Consider the following 16207-nt stretch of genomic DNA (forward strand, 5'->3'; position numbering starts at 1 on the left):
GCTGGTGTCATGCTTTCTGGTGTCCCCCGTCTTCCATCTGGGTAGCTATTGGCCAGAAGATGTGCTCCTTCCGATAGCCCACTTTGAGTTGTTGAAGTTTGTCCTCCTGGCCCCAAGTGGCCAGGTCAGCCACCTCATCTGCTCTCCATCTGGGTCTCCAGCACTGGCAAGCTCCTCTGCCCGGGTCTTGCCACTTGCCTCACCAGCAGGGATCCTGGTGTTGCCTGTTTAAAAACGGCAAATTCTCTGATATAAGCCCCCAATTTCTTTCATTAAATTATCCATGTTCTTCAGCGATTAATCAACTCCTCCTAAGGAGGTCGACTTATCCCTGCTGGCTTCCCCAACACAGCTTTATGGAATCACATGGTTGCTGGAACAGGTCTTTTTGCTAAAAAATAGGCCATAAAAAAAGAAGAGTTTGCAGCAGAATTAAAGCACAGAAACAAAGCAAAAACACCTGACCAAGCTCAGGAAATGGGCGGACGAGAACCTGATGGTGTTTAACACTGAAAAATGCAAGGTTCTCCATGCTTATAGGCTTGGCAGTGCTACGCTGGCTAGCACTATGGACGAAAGGGACTTGTGGGTCAGGATTGACCACAAGATGAACATAAGCCTGCAATGTGATGATGCAGCTAATAAAGCAAGCAAAACACTGGCTTGCATCCATAGATGCTTCTCAAGAAAATCCCAGGACATCATTCTCCCAGTGTACTTGGCCTTGGTGAGGCCACAGCTGAGTACTGCATCCAGTTTTGAGCTCCACAATTCAAAAAGGATGTGGAGAAGCTTGAGAATGCCCGCCCACAAACTCCACACCCCACACCTCACACAGAGGAGAGCCACGCACATGATCAGAGGTCAGGAAAACAGACCTTATGATGCGAGGCTGAAGCCGTGGGACTTTTCAGCCTGGAAAAGCGCAGGCTCAGGGGGGACCTGGTGGCTGCCTATAGGTTTGTCAGGGGTGTTCACCAGGATCTGGGGAAACATCTGTTCACCAGAGCACCCCAAGGGATGACAAGATTGAACAGTCACAAACTCCTCCATGACCGTTTCAGGCTGGACATACGGAAGAACTTCTTTACTGTCCGAGCCCCCAAGGTTTGGAATAAACTGCCACCAGAGGTGGTTCAAGCACCTACTTTGAACACCTTCAAGAGACATTTGGATGTTTATCTTGCTGGGATCCTATGACCCCAACTGACTTCCTGCCCCTGGGGCAGGAGGCTGGACTCGATGATCTTCCGAAGTCCCTTCCACCCCTAATGTCTATGAAATCTATGAAATGCCAAAGACATCAGTTGGGCAATATTTTACTGATATATTTATAAGTTTAAAGCAATTTGAAATCCTACCAGTGCCTCTATCATCATAATAAAACAAATTCTAAGTGCATATACACTTTGGTGTTTGCTTTTGATTTTTTTATTCTAGAAAATTCAGAGCTGCCCCTGCCCCCTTTGCCCACCAGGATATGGGGCACTGAGCAGCACTGATATGCCCAGTGACCCTCACTCCGGACCTGCAGCCCCCATTAGCTCCCTCCCAGCAGCAGCTCTGTCCTAGCACCAAGACATGAGCCCAACTGCAGCTGTACCACCCATTGCTTTGTGGCTCTGAGCAGTGCCAGCCCTTGCGGTTCTGTTTCCTGCACCTATGCCCAGGCCCAGCAATCCCCATGCCATTCCTCTGAAGTCCTCAACTGGGGGTCAGGGGCTGGGCTGGGTAAGCCCCTTCCCTTCCAAGCTAGCTTCCCCCTGCACAGGCTGCTCTAGGAGGGCAGGGTGACTGTTAGCTCAGCTCTGGCAGCCTGTCCTATCCAGAGCTCTCCCACACTCCAACCCCCATTTTTTCTCTTACACACACCCCTGCTGCCACCTTCATCCTTTCCCCCAGCCTATCACCCCCCCCCCAAAGTAGTTCCTGGGACCAGGAGCCCCCACAGGCCGGGGATGCATGTCTCAGCACTGGTGTGGGCATGGCGCAGGGCTGCAGTGTGGCAGTTGCCCCTGAAGCTGCAGCTCCAGCCAGCAGGTCCTGTCCCATCCTGTCCGGAGGCTGGGCACACAGAGTGTGAGATTTGTAGGGGGATGTGGGATTTGGGGAAGGAGGAGGTGAGGGTTGGAGGGGATGGGGTTTGTGGGTGGATTGCAGGGGGGAGGGGTGTTGTGGGTATGGAGTTTGTGGGCAGATATGTGGGTGGATTATGGGGCAGTTTGTGGTTGGGGGGAACTGTGTGGATGTTGTGGGGACTGTGGGAGTCCATGCAGGCAGGACCTGGCCTGGCCTGGCCTGAGGGCATGCAGCTTCTGCCTGATAGCAGGAGTCAGCCTGGTTCTGCCTGAGGGTGTGTGGGTCAAGCTGGGCTAATGCCATTTACAGCCACCAGTTTGAGGCGGTGACGCACAGCCGGGAGTCTCTGCCAGGAGTGGAGCTGAGTGCCCTGATGGCTGCTGCTGGTGTGGGAGGGGGGCTCACACCTCCTGAGCAGTCCTCCACCCACCCACTCACACCCACAGTGCCTCCCTACACACACAATCCCCCAACCCCCGTGTCCCTACTTACATGGGTCAGTGCCTGGGTCCAAGCCGCGGCACAGCTTTGCCCCACTCCTAGTTGCCCCAGCACGCTGAGGGAGTGTACTGGAACAACAGGGACATACAGCAGCCATAGAGATGCTCTGGCCAGGTGCTAGAGTGTCTCTATGGAGAACCTGGCCTCCGGTTGCTTCAGGGCATGCTCCAGGAGCGTGTCCTGCGCTGCTTTTTTCCGGCATGTTTTTTTTTGATGCCGGGATTTCCTGGTATCAAATTTAGGGTCCATGCTGCAAATGTGTAGCAGAGAGAACATTTTTTTTTTGTTCGCAGCATGCCTCCTGTGGCATCTCAAACTGCTTTGAGACCCTGCAAGAGGCACAGGCTCGCTCATCTGGATGCGGCCTTAGGTGCCAAATAGGTAGAATAGGATCTGACCCAAAGTCTTTTCTGGTGGTGGATTTTCAATAACATTTTTGAGGCTTTCTTCCCTAAAGAAAGAATTATTTTTTTTCCTTTTAATTAGTCAGTTGCTAGGAGAACATTTTCTATTCTTGGGGAAAAATAAAGAAAAAGAAATGACATAATTCCAGTTCACTCAAAAGCGAAACTGATTGAAACTAACAGGAGTGCATGTGAGTGATATGAATGACAGGACTGATCAAACATCACTGTTTTCATTCATCAAAATCACATCAGACCTGTGAATAATCAAAACCGGGCATCACCAAGCAGGTGATCTGAACATGGGTATGTCTCTTTAAGGCCACTTTGGAGCTGTAACCCGAGAAACCTGGCACTGCTGGTAGAATCAGTCTGGTCGATAGTTTCTGAGCTCCTTCTGTTGGAGCTTGGCCAGTGAATTACTGCTGGACCTGTTCCTGTGTGTGTGTGTGTGTGTGTGCGCGCCGAGCATTGCTTCCCACAAGACAGTACAACCCCCATCAGGCAGTGTTTCAGAGAGGCAAAGTACTTGAGTAAACTCAGGCCATCTGTTGGTTACATAAATTAGTTCCTCCCCCCGCCTCCCTCCTGCGCATCTAACCATAAGGTACAAGCTCTTTTTCTTTTACTAGATAGAGCAGTTTTTATTTTCTTTAAGCAATTTGTAGTAGTTTGTGTGTACAAAAATGAGATATTCTGTTATTCCTTTTAAATACAAATAAATCAAATACCCCTCCCGCCCCTTTTCTTTCTGTTTTGGTAAGAACCCATTGCAGTAACAGAAATAGCTGCTTCCTCATCAAAGAGAATTCATAATCATGAAATAAAGGACAATATTAAACATATACCCTAGATGAACCAAGTATTTTATTAAAAGAAATAGAAAAGAGGCACTAGATTGCCAGCTGGTGTCAGTCAGACAGACTTTATTGATTTCAGCATAGTTACTCATTTGATGTGAATCAAAGTATTTGGTTTTTAACCTTTTGGGAAAATTAAAAAAAAATAGCAGTAATCTTTGGACCCATCCAAACACACTATAAAGGGGCCTGATTTTCTTCATATTCTGAAAGGCAGGTTATTAGAAGGTTGTTCTGAGCTGAGTAAAGGAAACCTGAGGCACCCAGTATCATTTAATAATTTTTTTTTTTAATGTGGGCTCAATCCTGCAATCACTACCACTTTTCAGGGACAGTCCATGAACCCTCCATTCTCACTGGTTTAAGTGTGCTCAGTTCGTTGCAGAACTGAAATTTGTTCTTCAAAGTACCCACACATATCTTAAACCCTCACTGTGGTGTGGGTAATAAAGGTAGTAAGACTCTTTCCATTTAGGAGACTAGAAGTATAGAGAAATCCAAAGTTTTTGGGGTATAGGGCTCTGTGTTCATTATACATGTGTACAGTGCTTGACAGTATGTGGCATGTAATCTTTGATTGACCTTCTAGGCTCTACTGCAATACAAATAATCAGCAATAAAAATAGCTTGATAGGCATGCCACTCAAATATTAATATAGAAAATATTGAATTAGTATTACAATGAGAATGAATTTCATCTTCTGTTATACTCATTAACTCCCTCAGTTGGTGGGCACATGTAGACACCTTCTACCTGAGAGGGTGTGATTTGCAGAAAACAATTTAGTCTTTTTTGATATGGAAGGATTAGTAGCATATGGTTCTGTTTCCCATTCTGGCCATTTTGTTTTATTAAATAAATGGGTCCTTCTTGAGCTTATGAATTATTTCTGTTTTTTTCCTTTGCAGATTTATATGACACACAGAGATTTGTATACCGTGGAAGCCAACAATGCACGCCAGTTGGTGGAAATTGCAGCCAGAGATATTGAAAAACTACTAAGCAATAGGTCTAAAGCCTTGGTGGTGAGTGCTGATTAGATGTTTCTTCTATTTATTCCTCATTTTTAAGACTTCATGTATAATGGAAGCGTGTTTTTGTTATTTTTGCTGACTACTCACGTATGGGACATGTCAACCTGATGTCTACAGGATGTGACATGCAGAATGATAGCTTGTGACTTCATGATGGAAGATGAACTCATTAGTTAGTTGGCATAGGGCAGACATTTATAATATTGATTGACAGATTAGGGACCCTGGCCAAATGGCAAATCAAAATATAAATAGATTGAGTAATATTCCTCTAAGTGATGTACATGAATTTTCATGACTTGAAGATCATAGTACTCCGTAGTCAAAAATAGTCTTAGGAAAAATAGAACAGGGGAGTATAGAATTCAAAATGGAGACTTTTTTTCCTTTTTCAAGATTTCTATACCACTTGCAGCTAGATAAAGGGACAGTTGTAATAATACGATATTTATCTATAAGTAAATTATTCAACCTTTATCCTATCTTTTTTATTTTCAAATCCTTTGTGACAACAGTATCTGATTCTCCTTTTTCAAAAATGTTTCTGCATGTCTGCTGAATCTGAATACTGAATTGCCATTATACTCTGCATTTCAATTGCACTCCATATAAAATAAATTTGTCCTGAAGTTCTTATGAGAAGCCTGTCCTTCATTTTAATTCCATAATAACTTCTGTTGTGAATTACAAGTATTTGCTGCCATAATTATCCAAATACTACACACACCTTTTCTCCTAAAACAAATAAGTCAAGAATTCCCTGTGTCTTAAGGGAGGAAGCTGATTTTCTGCTCATAGTAGAAGTAGTGGCATTTCTACTCAGGCAGTGCTTCATAGCTCATTCTCAGGGATCCTGTTTTTCTGTTTAAAAATTGCAAATTCTCTGATTAAAAAACCCCAAATCCGCAATTAAAATGTAACACCACTATATATATATAGTGAGACTTTGTCAGCCTGCAGAGAGTTCTCTGCAAAAGTGGAAAATTTGTATATTTCTCCGTTAAAATGAAAAATCTGCAGTTTTCTTGGTAAAAAGGGAAAATCCACATTTCTTTCCATTTTGCAGGAAACAGAAAACCCAGATCCCTGCTCATCATAATCCACTTAATTCCTGTTAGTTGTCCTTCACTCCACAGGTGTTAATGCCTTTCTCTTTTTTTTAATGGTCTTCATTTCCCATTAATCAAGTTATTCTTTCTTGAGCAGTTTTGCTAAGGAATTAGCTACTTGTGATCTTTCTTCTATTTTGTAGCTCTGTGGACTGTTTTTTTCTCTCTTTTCAAAATCCTAACTCTGCCTATGGAATCCAGTCTTCATCAGCAGCTACAGTTACAGCTTTTGATGAGGCAGTGTTAAAACTGTAGCGTTTGCCTGAACAGGAAAGGGAGGATAAGTAAACTGGAGATTAGTCTCTGTGATTTTAGAATGTGTCTTTTCTTTATTCTGTATTCCCCAAAACATTTGGGATGTGTAGTATGTGAGAAAATACAGTCTTACCAACTGCTTGTTGGAAGTGATCCTTTTCTGTCCTACCCTTGAAATAGGCCAAACCTGGAAAATTGCTCTTCATTACTCATACCCACAAAACCCTGAATCATTTCAGAGTCAGCCTTGCTGCACTGTTGCTCCTTCTAGAAGAGACTGACTAGAATTGTATAGAGCACTTCAGGTGCACCTGTACACAAGTGCCTTCTCGTGGACATGGCACTAGTCTGGGAGAAAATTTCTTTTCCTTACATCTACATGCTGACTCAGTGTTGCCTGGGAGATTTGTGTTTGCCATGATGGTAGAGGAAAAGAGGAGACAGTTTGTATCCCAATCCAATGACACCTTGCTCAAGAACAAACCAAATGGTAACTAGGATGTGAAATCATTGTTTCATGTTAGCCTGAATCACTAGGCTCCTGATAGATAGGGAGGGGAGCCAGGACTTTGTATTTGCCAATATTTATCAGGGCATATGGGGCATGGTGCAATGTACCTCTTAGTTGCTGTTGTACTCGCGAGAAGGAATCTTAGCTGCCTGTTTCAAAACTCTTAAGTGTCTGCAGTACTTAATTTGGGTCTGTGTCTTTAGGTTTTACAGACTTGCTTAATTTTCTGTGCCTCAATTTACCATGTATACAATGAACATAAATCTGCTTTCCAACAATATCTCACTGGTTTACTTAGTGTTTACATAGCACTTGGGAGATTTTTCATGGAAGATGCATTGTGAGTATGAGGTATTCTACTTACAACAGTTTTAGCTGTCTGGAAAGCTGTCCTCTTCATCATACTGATGTCTTTTCACTGCTGTGTACCCATCACACCATTTAATTGTGAGATTTGTTGCTGTTGTTGTTTGTTTGTTTTTCGTGAAGTTAGTAGTTTCTGAAATCAAGGTAATGCAGGAGAATTACAGCATTCCTCTTAAAAAGGGTCTGCACCAACCTTCCAATGAGAACAGTGAAAGCAAAATACCTATGTAGTTTTAAGTTGGAACTTGCTTAGTGTATTATGCAATGTTTCCCTACAATGGCAGGTGACTGGACCTAGTGACCTACGGAGACCCCTTCTGTATGTTTGTAAACTCCCAGCTGAAAGCATTGTTTAAATGTAGAGGGAGACTTGGTCTTTGTGGGTGCCATTATGTTTCTTGCTTGCATAGGTAACAACACCATATTGTCCCCTGAACTCCCTCCTGGGGGTCTCTAATTCATTATTCAGGCCTAGAATCTTAGCTGTAGTTAAGCATGTCATCTCTATTGGTTTCAGTTGCAGAGAGGGGCTTAAATACCTTGCTGAGATGAACCTCCTGTGCTAAAGCACTTAAAGCTGGTCAGTGTGACTAACTTGCATTGTCACACCTAGTGGGGTTTTTTTGTAGATCATGTGGTTGCTGAAGATAGCTTAAAAACATCAAGTGGGGTGATGTTTATGCTCAAAAACCAGAAGAATCTCAAATTTCTGATTAAGTCAGTCTGATCTTTTGGGGCCTGATTTTCAGTTGTTAAATGTCTAGACTTGACCAGACTTCACTTGCAGTCTCTTAGCATCTAAATCTTCCTCTCTTTATTCTTGAAATATACCCCAAAGTATTATTTTTTACTTGGATTTTAGTAGCACTTTTTATAATCTGAAGGTCCCTGTGATTTGCAAATATTAATTAAGCAAACATAACAGATGCATAAGACCTTCTTTGGATGAGTATACTTTGGATATATATAACCCTCATCCAGCCTACTGCAATTACATATTCATCTGCTCCAGTTGGCAAAGCACTAGATTGGATTTCTGGAGACTAGCAGATTTCTATTTCTGTGAAACTTTCTCCTAGTTTTTGTATAGGATTTTTGTGCCTTTGCTTTAGCTGCAATAATATGTAAAACCTATTTTGCTTCTTTAAAGTCTTTTACAGTCCGCCAGTTCATTTGTGCAAGCAGGATAACTGGATAGCTAAAAGGTAGTCTGTTCCTTTCAAACTAGTGTGTTATGCATAAAGTCTGTGGACCTTCCTTAACATTTGTCTTTAGGCACAGCTATAAAACCCTGTTGACTTCAGGAAAGCTAAGTGGAAATGGGTGAAAGTGGATTATTTCTTCCCAGAATGATCTTCCTTTTGTAACTACTGCCAACATTGTGCAAATGGGAATAGTGAATATTGGCACAGCACTGCCAATGCTAGGCATTCAAAGATTTCCCCCTAAAATTATGTTATTTGTCTCAATATTCATGAGACTTTTTTTAAATACTACATATTGGATTCCTATTATTTAATATATTTTTCTACCACTATGAGAGCAGTTTGTACAGAGCAGTTTATATAAGAATGATCTTGCCTTGAGCAAGGGGTTGGACTAGGGGACATCCAAAACTCTCTTCCAGGCCCAACTTTTCTATTTTTTTTTTTTAAATGAAAGCTGAGATTCTTATGTATTCACATGACTCCAGGAGCTGTCTTCAAAAATTGTTCCAAATATTGCAAAACTTAGGATAAAAAGATGCTGTTACCAGCATCAGTGCTATTCAGGTCTTGTTGCTGGCCACTATTCTCAGTTTTAGATCACTCTTATTTTAGGATTTCCTATGCCATTACCTTACATTTTAAACCTCTTGTCTCATGTAAATGGTAGAAGTATTTTATGGTTTTTTTCTGTATGCAAGGTCTCTGCTTTTTCATCAGAACTTGGTGACTCCTGCATTTTTGCCCTCCTCTAAGTTATTTTTATGCACTTGTGATACTCCCTTGTTAGCTCCTGAACCTGAACTGTTATCTTCTTCTAACAGTATTTCTCTGTCTACCAGATATACTTCTGTTTTTTTGCAGCGGGATCTCTGTATACCTTAATGAGTAAATAGTTCATCTGTGCCACACAAAATTTATGTTAAATCTAGGAATTTTTATGGCTTCTGCTTCACATTTGTTTCTAAAAGCAGGAGCAAGTCCAATGTGACTGTCACTAATCACAGCAGCACTGGGTTTTAGCATTGGGGCTGAAATGTCTCAAAGTGTTAATTATAATCTGAATTCTGGAGGGAGTATGATGCAAGAGGACAATACTGCCTCCAGTGATGTCCTGAGGGGGGTGACAGTGAATGACATCAGCAGTCTCATTGTTCATGCATTAGCTTAGCCAAGGGACTCCGTGAGTAAATGATGTTTCCTAGGCATGTTATAGAAACAAAGTTTAGGCAAAGTTATAATAAGCAAATTTTAGTGGTAACTTTTTTTCCAACAATGACCTGTTTTTTCTTGGGTGGCAGAAAAATCTCTGGTGTCTCTAATCTATCCCAGTGCTAAGGGTCAGCCATCTTTATGAGGATGATTGTTGGCCAATACTATGTGAAGGCTCTATATGTGTTATATGAAAATGTCACTCTGTCAAGGGTTGGAGGAAGTCAGAGGAGATGCATTATTTTGTTCCTGGGTGGCATACATTAAGAAAATATTATGGGGTTTCTGTGGAGAGATTATAATGAGCAGCACAGACAGGAGTTAAGATTTTTTATAGTATCGGACCCCTGGAAGCTCTTTACAGCTGTCATGACACACATGCATGGCTCAACCCTCCTGAAATGAGGTACCAGATGAAGGTGCTCTGCTTTAGAGCACCTTTGGGGACTTATGTTCCCAAGGGTTAATATTTAGTGTGTTTGCCTCCAGGACTGTCAGCAGGGACGAAGGGGGTAGGAGGGAGGGGGAAGCCAGCAGCAGCAAGCTGGTTGGATTTTGGCTGGCCTCAGTAGGAGCCCCCCTGCCTTGTAGGCCTGGCCTGGCAACCCCTAATACCCCAGTTGGGAGGGCTGAGGGGGGGCATGAGCCAGGGGGGACTCTAATCCGATCTCTCCCCCCCTCACCACCCCCACCTCAGCACAGGCTGGCCTAAGCCCAGTTGACAGTTCACTGCTATGTGCTTCCCCCTTCTTCCTCCCCTCTTCTCCCTCTCTTCTGACAGCCCCAGAGCTGGGAGGGGGTGGCGGGGTTGGAGAGAGGGGCATCTCCTCGGCTTATTGCTCAACCCAACAGGCAAATGTCTATTAGGTTGGGGGCAGGGTGTGCTCTAACTCATGGTGCCTTATGCAAAGTGCCATGGGTTATAGTGGGGGCCCGAAGTCTGTCAGCGCCTAAAAACGTGGGTGAAAATTGCAGGTGCTTTCCTATTAGAAGACATATCATATTGCTATATTATCATCTTGTCCTTTAACTGAATGCATCCTAGGCCATATCAAGAGATTTGTTTCCCGCAGAGGTAGGTAAGTATAAATGCCATTGCACATGGCAACTGATATACTGTGTACACTTTTAGTGATGTATGCTCAAGGCATTTAAACTGAAATAGTTGAAGGGAGAGGTGATTAGGATGACTAGGGGCATGTCAAATGTATTTTATGAGAGGAGATTAGGAGCTTTGTATACTGCTGCAGCAGCACACTAGGGAACCCTACAAAGAGTTGCAACACTCCCACTCAGTGTGACTATGCCCAGAAATGGGCATAATATAGCTGCTTGCTGGTACTATATTCTTGCTCTTTCTGGAGAAAGTATTGCCATAAGCCCAAAGCCTTTCTAATGTGGCTGTGTTATGTGCATTTTGGGGAGTAGCACATGTGGAATATATGTGACGTGCTTCATTCCTTCGGTGTCCCTGAGGTGGGGTAGCCACACCAGAAAATAGCTTAGCTTATTTAGCTTGAAAAACCAAGGCTGAGAGGGGATATGACTGTTATCTATAATTATTTGGATCGGGGGAGGGAAATAAATAGCAGAAAAGCTGAGGAATATTTAATAACAAGGGCAATGTTGGAATAAGAACAAATAGCTATAAACTGGTCATGAATAAATTTTGGTTGGAAATTAGAAGTTTTCCAAGCATTAACAAACTGAAGTTTTGGAGCTCCTCCCAGTAGGATCGTGAAAGCAAAATCCCTTTTTAGGTCATGTTTGATCAGTCAATGAAACAGGTTCTGTGACTTGTTTACATGTGATACAAGACAACAGGCCAGGAGGCTTTTTTTGGTCATACATTTCTATATTTATATATTAACCTGCTCAAAAAAAAGTAAGCCAGTCCATACCTGCCCCCCCCCCCCAAAAAAAAAAAAACAACAAAAAAAACCCAAACAACTAAGTGGCCGTTTCTTTTAGCATTAGGAAGTATTTCAATTATATTGGCTCCATAATTCTAAATGGAGATGAAGATGGAAACAATTCCCTTCAATTGAGGTGTGGGATTATTACCTTTCCCTAGAACTGAAATGAATACTGTCCCTCAAGAAGAGAGCTATATATCTGAGATGTGCAAGTATGTCCATCTGGCTATATGTAGTTTCATTGTTTCATAGTTGTTAGGGGCTGGAAGGGACCTTACAGATCACTGGGTCCAGCCCCCCGGCACTTGGGCAGGAAAGACTGCTGGGATCAGACGACCCCAGCCAGAAGGGCATCAAGATGTTTTTTGAAGGTCGCCAGGGTGGGTGACTGTACCACCTCTGGGGGAGCCTGTTCCAAACCCTCGGCACTTGGCTTGTAAAGAAAGGTTTCCTTATGTCTAGCCTGAAGCGATCTTCAGTCAGTTTGTGCCCATTCTTTCTTGTCCTCCCCTGGGGATCATTGGTGAATAGATGTATGCTCCTGATATACTTATAGGCTGCCAACAAGTCCCCCCATAATCTACTCTTCTCCAGGCTAAACAATCCCAAGTCCCTCAGCCACAGCCATCCCTGGGGGGGGGGTGCAAATTGGGGTGACCGCCCCAGGCCCTGTGGTTTGGGGGGGTCCCATGGACAGTGCTGTGCAGGCCCTGCAGACAGTGCCATTGGCATGTGCTGAGGGCACCACCACTCTGTGCAGCCATCGCACACCGCCGTCTCCGTGCTCTGGTCCCTCGCCACTCCCTCATCAGCACAGGCTGATATGCCCCAGGCCCCACACACCCTTAGAATCAGCCCTGCCCTCAGCCTCTCCTCATATGTCTTGGTCTCCAGGCCTCTAATCATGCATGTGGCCCTCCTTTGGAGTCTCTTGAGCTTCTCCACATCCAGCTGGATGCAGTACTCTAGTTACAGTCTCACCAAGGCTGAGTAGGGCAAAAAGTATGTGTGAGCAAAAAGCGCCTGATCTTTTCCATCTGAGTTAAATGAATTTGCTTGATCTAACTCTGTTGAAAAAAACCCTTTAATACCTGGGTGGACAATGTTCAACTATTTTCAGATCAGTAGGGACAATGTGACCAGTCCAAACAATATTACAGGAGCTAAATAAAGCTGGGCTGGAATTTTCTGTCAAAATCATTTTGGTTAAAACATGCATTTTCTAAGGAGATTTTTGTGCCACAGACAGGTATAGTTTAATATTAAGCTGTTTTAAAAATGAAATATTGTAATTTGGAGTGTTTCCTGTTGGGTTTGCACACAATTAAAAAGGCAGCTCCCATTTACTCATTTAAAAATTGAAGGCAGCTCATTGGTGCTACATATTTTATACTTATTTAAAGTATCAACTTGTAGTAAATTTTAAGCCTTAGCATTGGTTTTCAGAATTTTTAATCTTGAACAGATTTATCTTTGAAAAAGTTATTTTTGTTTTAAAATTTCCATTAAGCACGTTTCTATTCACCATTTGCAGGGAAGATGAGTGTTTCTACTTGAATGGATTTAGGGATAAGTCCGATTTTTTACCTAATGCTCCAGACTAAACTGAAGTTCCAGGTTCCTTCTACAATATTTTTCCAAATTATGAAGACAGTCCTTTTAATATCCATCCATTTTTAAGAAAAGACCATTGTCTCCTTCTTGGTTATATTTGCTGTACCGACATGGTAAAAGTACCATGCCTGCCAGCAGTGCCCTCAGGCATCCTGCCTTGCTCCGGGCGAGCTGCCTCCTATACTTGGTGCCTCACTGAGCTTTGGGCAGTCGGGTTGGCGCTGATGACTGGCGGTGCTTACCTGCATGCTAGTTACTGCACCTGTACAGCCCTGTGCCCTGCTTCTGGACTGGGCTAGGAGGCGGTCTCTGGTGAGTGGTGTTGTGCTTGAGGTTGTTGCTTCTGGGCATGGTAAGCTTTTTTTCCCCATGTAGATGAGATGTAAAAAGTACAGGTCTTTTATTTTCTTAATAATGTGTAAAGTTTAAAGGTGAACACAGGAAGGAATGAAAAGCTCTGAATAACAGTGTTTATAAGCAGAATTGTTAGTTAGTGAATGAAATCATAAAAATGTCTCTCTTGTTTGTACTCCAGTTACATCATTTTCCTTTTATTGCCCAACTATTTCAGTGGTTATTACTGTGCTGCATACTGAAGAGAAATACCCTTTGTTCCCTCATCAAGTCCACTTTAATTCAGTTCATTTGTACTCTTGTATCTCCTGCTAAACTCCTCCCACGGGTTAAAGTCTTTTTGCAGAAGGCCTTATGGTCAAAACCTTGCTGTTGACACTATAATTCACTGTCAGAGTGCATTTATTAATAACCTCATATTCCATTTGCCATCCCTACTCTTAGGCAGCATCCTGATCTTTTATGTGCCCAGATTAAAATGCTCATGGATGCCATAAAAATAGAAGATACCTGGCACTGTAATATTTATACTCTGCCTCCTTTTCCCTGATTCTGTCATTATCTTGCTCAGTTGTTTTCCCTTTGGTGCTTTAAGGCCTGACCATAGGTGACTTTCTGCCTTTAAACATTTATTTCCTTAATGGCAGATTTCATAGATTCATAGATTTCATAGACATTAGGGCTGGAAGGGACCTCGGAAGATCATCGAGTCCAGCCCCCTGCCCAAAGGGCAGGAAGTCAGCTGGGGTCATAGGATCCCAGCAAGATGAGCATCCAGTTTCATCTTGAAGGTGTTCAATGAAGGTGCTTGAACCACCTCCGGTGGCAGGCTGTTCCAGACCTTGGGGGCTCGGACAGTAAAGAATTTCTTCCTTATGTCCAGCCTGAAACGATCTTGTCGTAGTTTGTGACCATTTGACCTAGTCATCATCCCTTGGGGCGCTCTGGTGAACAAACGTTCCCACAGATACTGGTGGTCACCCCTGATAAACTTGTAGGTGGCCATCAGATCACCCCTGAGCCTGCGCTTTTCCAGGCTAAAGAGCCCCAGAGCTCTCAGCCTGTCATCGTAGGGTCTGCTTCCCTGACCTCTGATCATGCGCGTGGCTCTTCTCTGGACTCTCCTCTGACCTAGAAAAGCTCGGGGGTCCCCACAATAAAGGCTGATTTCAACATAAACTGAAGGAATATTTGAACCACTCTTAATGCTAACTGATTTACAACACATTATAAGAGGATTCACTCAAGTGATCAAAGAAACAGCAGAGCTAAGAAAAATAATCAACCATGAATGAACTACAAAATCATTGACATGTGTGATGCACAATGAGCACTGAAACCTAACATTTTGATTCAGTCTCCAGCAGTCTCATTACAGAGAAGTAAACAGGAATGTAAGAAATGAAATAAGAAAGGTGAAAGAAAACTAGATTCTAAACAGGTGTGAAGGAATTCAACGCAGTTTTGAGAACAACAGCAGCAAGAAAGCATTTGAGAGCCTGAAGAAGATGACAAACACACCAAGCAAGAACAATGGCAGTAGAAGACAAAAATGGAAAACTGCTTACAGAAAACAATGTAATACACAAGAGATGGGCAGAGTATGCAAAGGAACTCTACAACTGCAGCATTCAAATGGGGCCCAAAGTACTTGACCAACTAGAGAAAAGAGGACCTGAAACAAATGAAGAGGACAACCCAGACATCTCAAGAGAAGAATCAGAAGAAGCCATTAGAAGCCTAAAGAATTGGAAAGCAACTGGGAACTTATACCTGTAGAACTCTTGAAGACAGGTGAAAACATAAGAAGTATGCTTTACAAAATTTGAAACATGATATGAAAGGAGAAAACTTGGCAAACCCAGTGGATGACATCAGTCATCATTCTGCTTCCTAAAAAGGGGAATCTCCAGCAAAGCAAAACTACCGCAGTATCAGTTTCATTAGCCATCCAGACAAAGTACTTCTAAGAATAATACTGGACAGACTCAAGCCTCAAGTAGAGCCCATGCTAGCAGAAGAAAAAGCTCAGTTCAGAGTGGGGAGAAGTACCACAGAGCAAATCTTCAGCATCCAAGTACTGTGTGAAAAGTTCTATGATCACCAAAAAGAACTTCACCATAACTTCAGAGACTTCAAGAAAGCTTTTGATGTGGTGCAGCACAAAGCACTTTGGCTCACAATAAAGCAGCCTAATATCAACAGATCCCTGATAACTAGGGCTGTGCAAAACTTCACCAGCTGTTTCATTTCAACACTGTTTCAACTAGTTTCGAACTTGAAACAGCGAAATCAAAATGAAACGAGGCCAGCCAAAACATTTTGAAAGTTTTGAAATGTTTTGAGTTTTGAGGCAGCAGCCCAGCCAGTTGGTGAGAGGCAGGGGAGAGCCAGGGCTGTGCTCCCAGTGGCTCTGCGCAGCCCCATGTAGCTCAGCCCAGCAGGGAGCACAGACCTGGCGCTCCCCACCTCCAGCCACCAGGCTGTGCTCCCTGGGGCTGGTGAAGCCAATTGGAGCACAGTGCTAGCTCTGCCTACCTCCTGAGGCTGGGCTGCATGCCCATTGGCTCCACCAGACTCATGGAGCTCAGCTCAGTGGTGAGAGGCAGTTAAAGCCAGGGCTGTGCTCTTCCTTCTGCCCCTGGGCTGAGTTCCATGGGGCTGGGAGCTGCTGGGTGCTGAGCCCGGTGGAGGGAAGCAGAGCTCAGCCACAGGGCTGCATCCCTCCTCCTTCCACCAGGCTGCAAGCCACTGAGAACCCAGCCTAGTGGAGGCGGGGGGAGGGG

At 43.5% G+C, this 16207-nt stretch overlaps 1 protein-coding gene across 1 annotated transcript in view; it reads left to right on the plus strand.

Moving 5' to 3' along the window:
* CACNA2D1 (calcium voltage-gated channel auxiliary subunit alpha2delta 1) overlaps window positions 1-16207 on the plus strand; it is a 575362-nt gene that overhangs the window by 43110 nt on the left and 516045 nt on the right. Inside the window, exon 3 of the mRNA XM_025203238.1 lies at window positions 4754-4870. Coding sequence (XP_025059023.1) covers window positions 4754-4870 — 117 coding nt within the window. The remainder of the gene's footprint in view (window positions 1-4753; window positions 4871-16207) is intronic.

The sequence above is a fragment of the Alligator sinensis genome, unplaced genomic scaffold, assembly GCF_000455745.1.
Source record: "Alligator sinensis unplaced genomic scaffold, ASM45574v1 scaffold567_1, whole genome shotgun sequence".
Taxonomy (NCBI): Eukaryota; Metazoa; Chordata; order Crocodylia; family Alligatoridae; genus Alligator; species Alligator sinensis.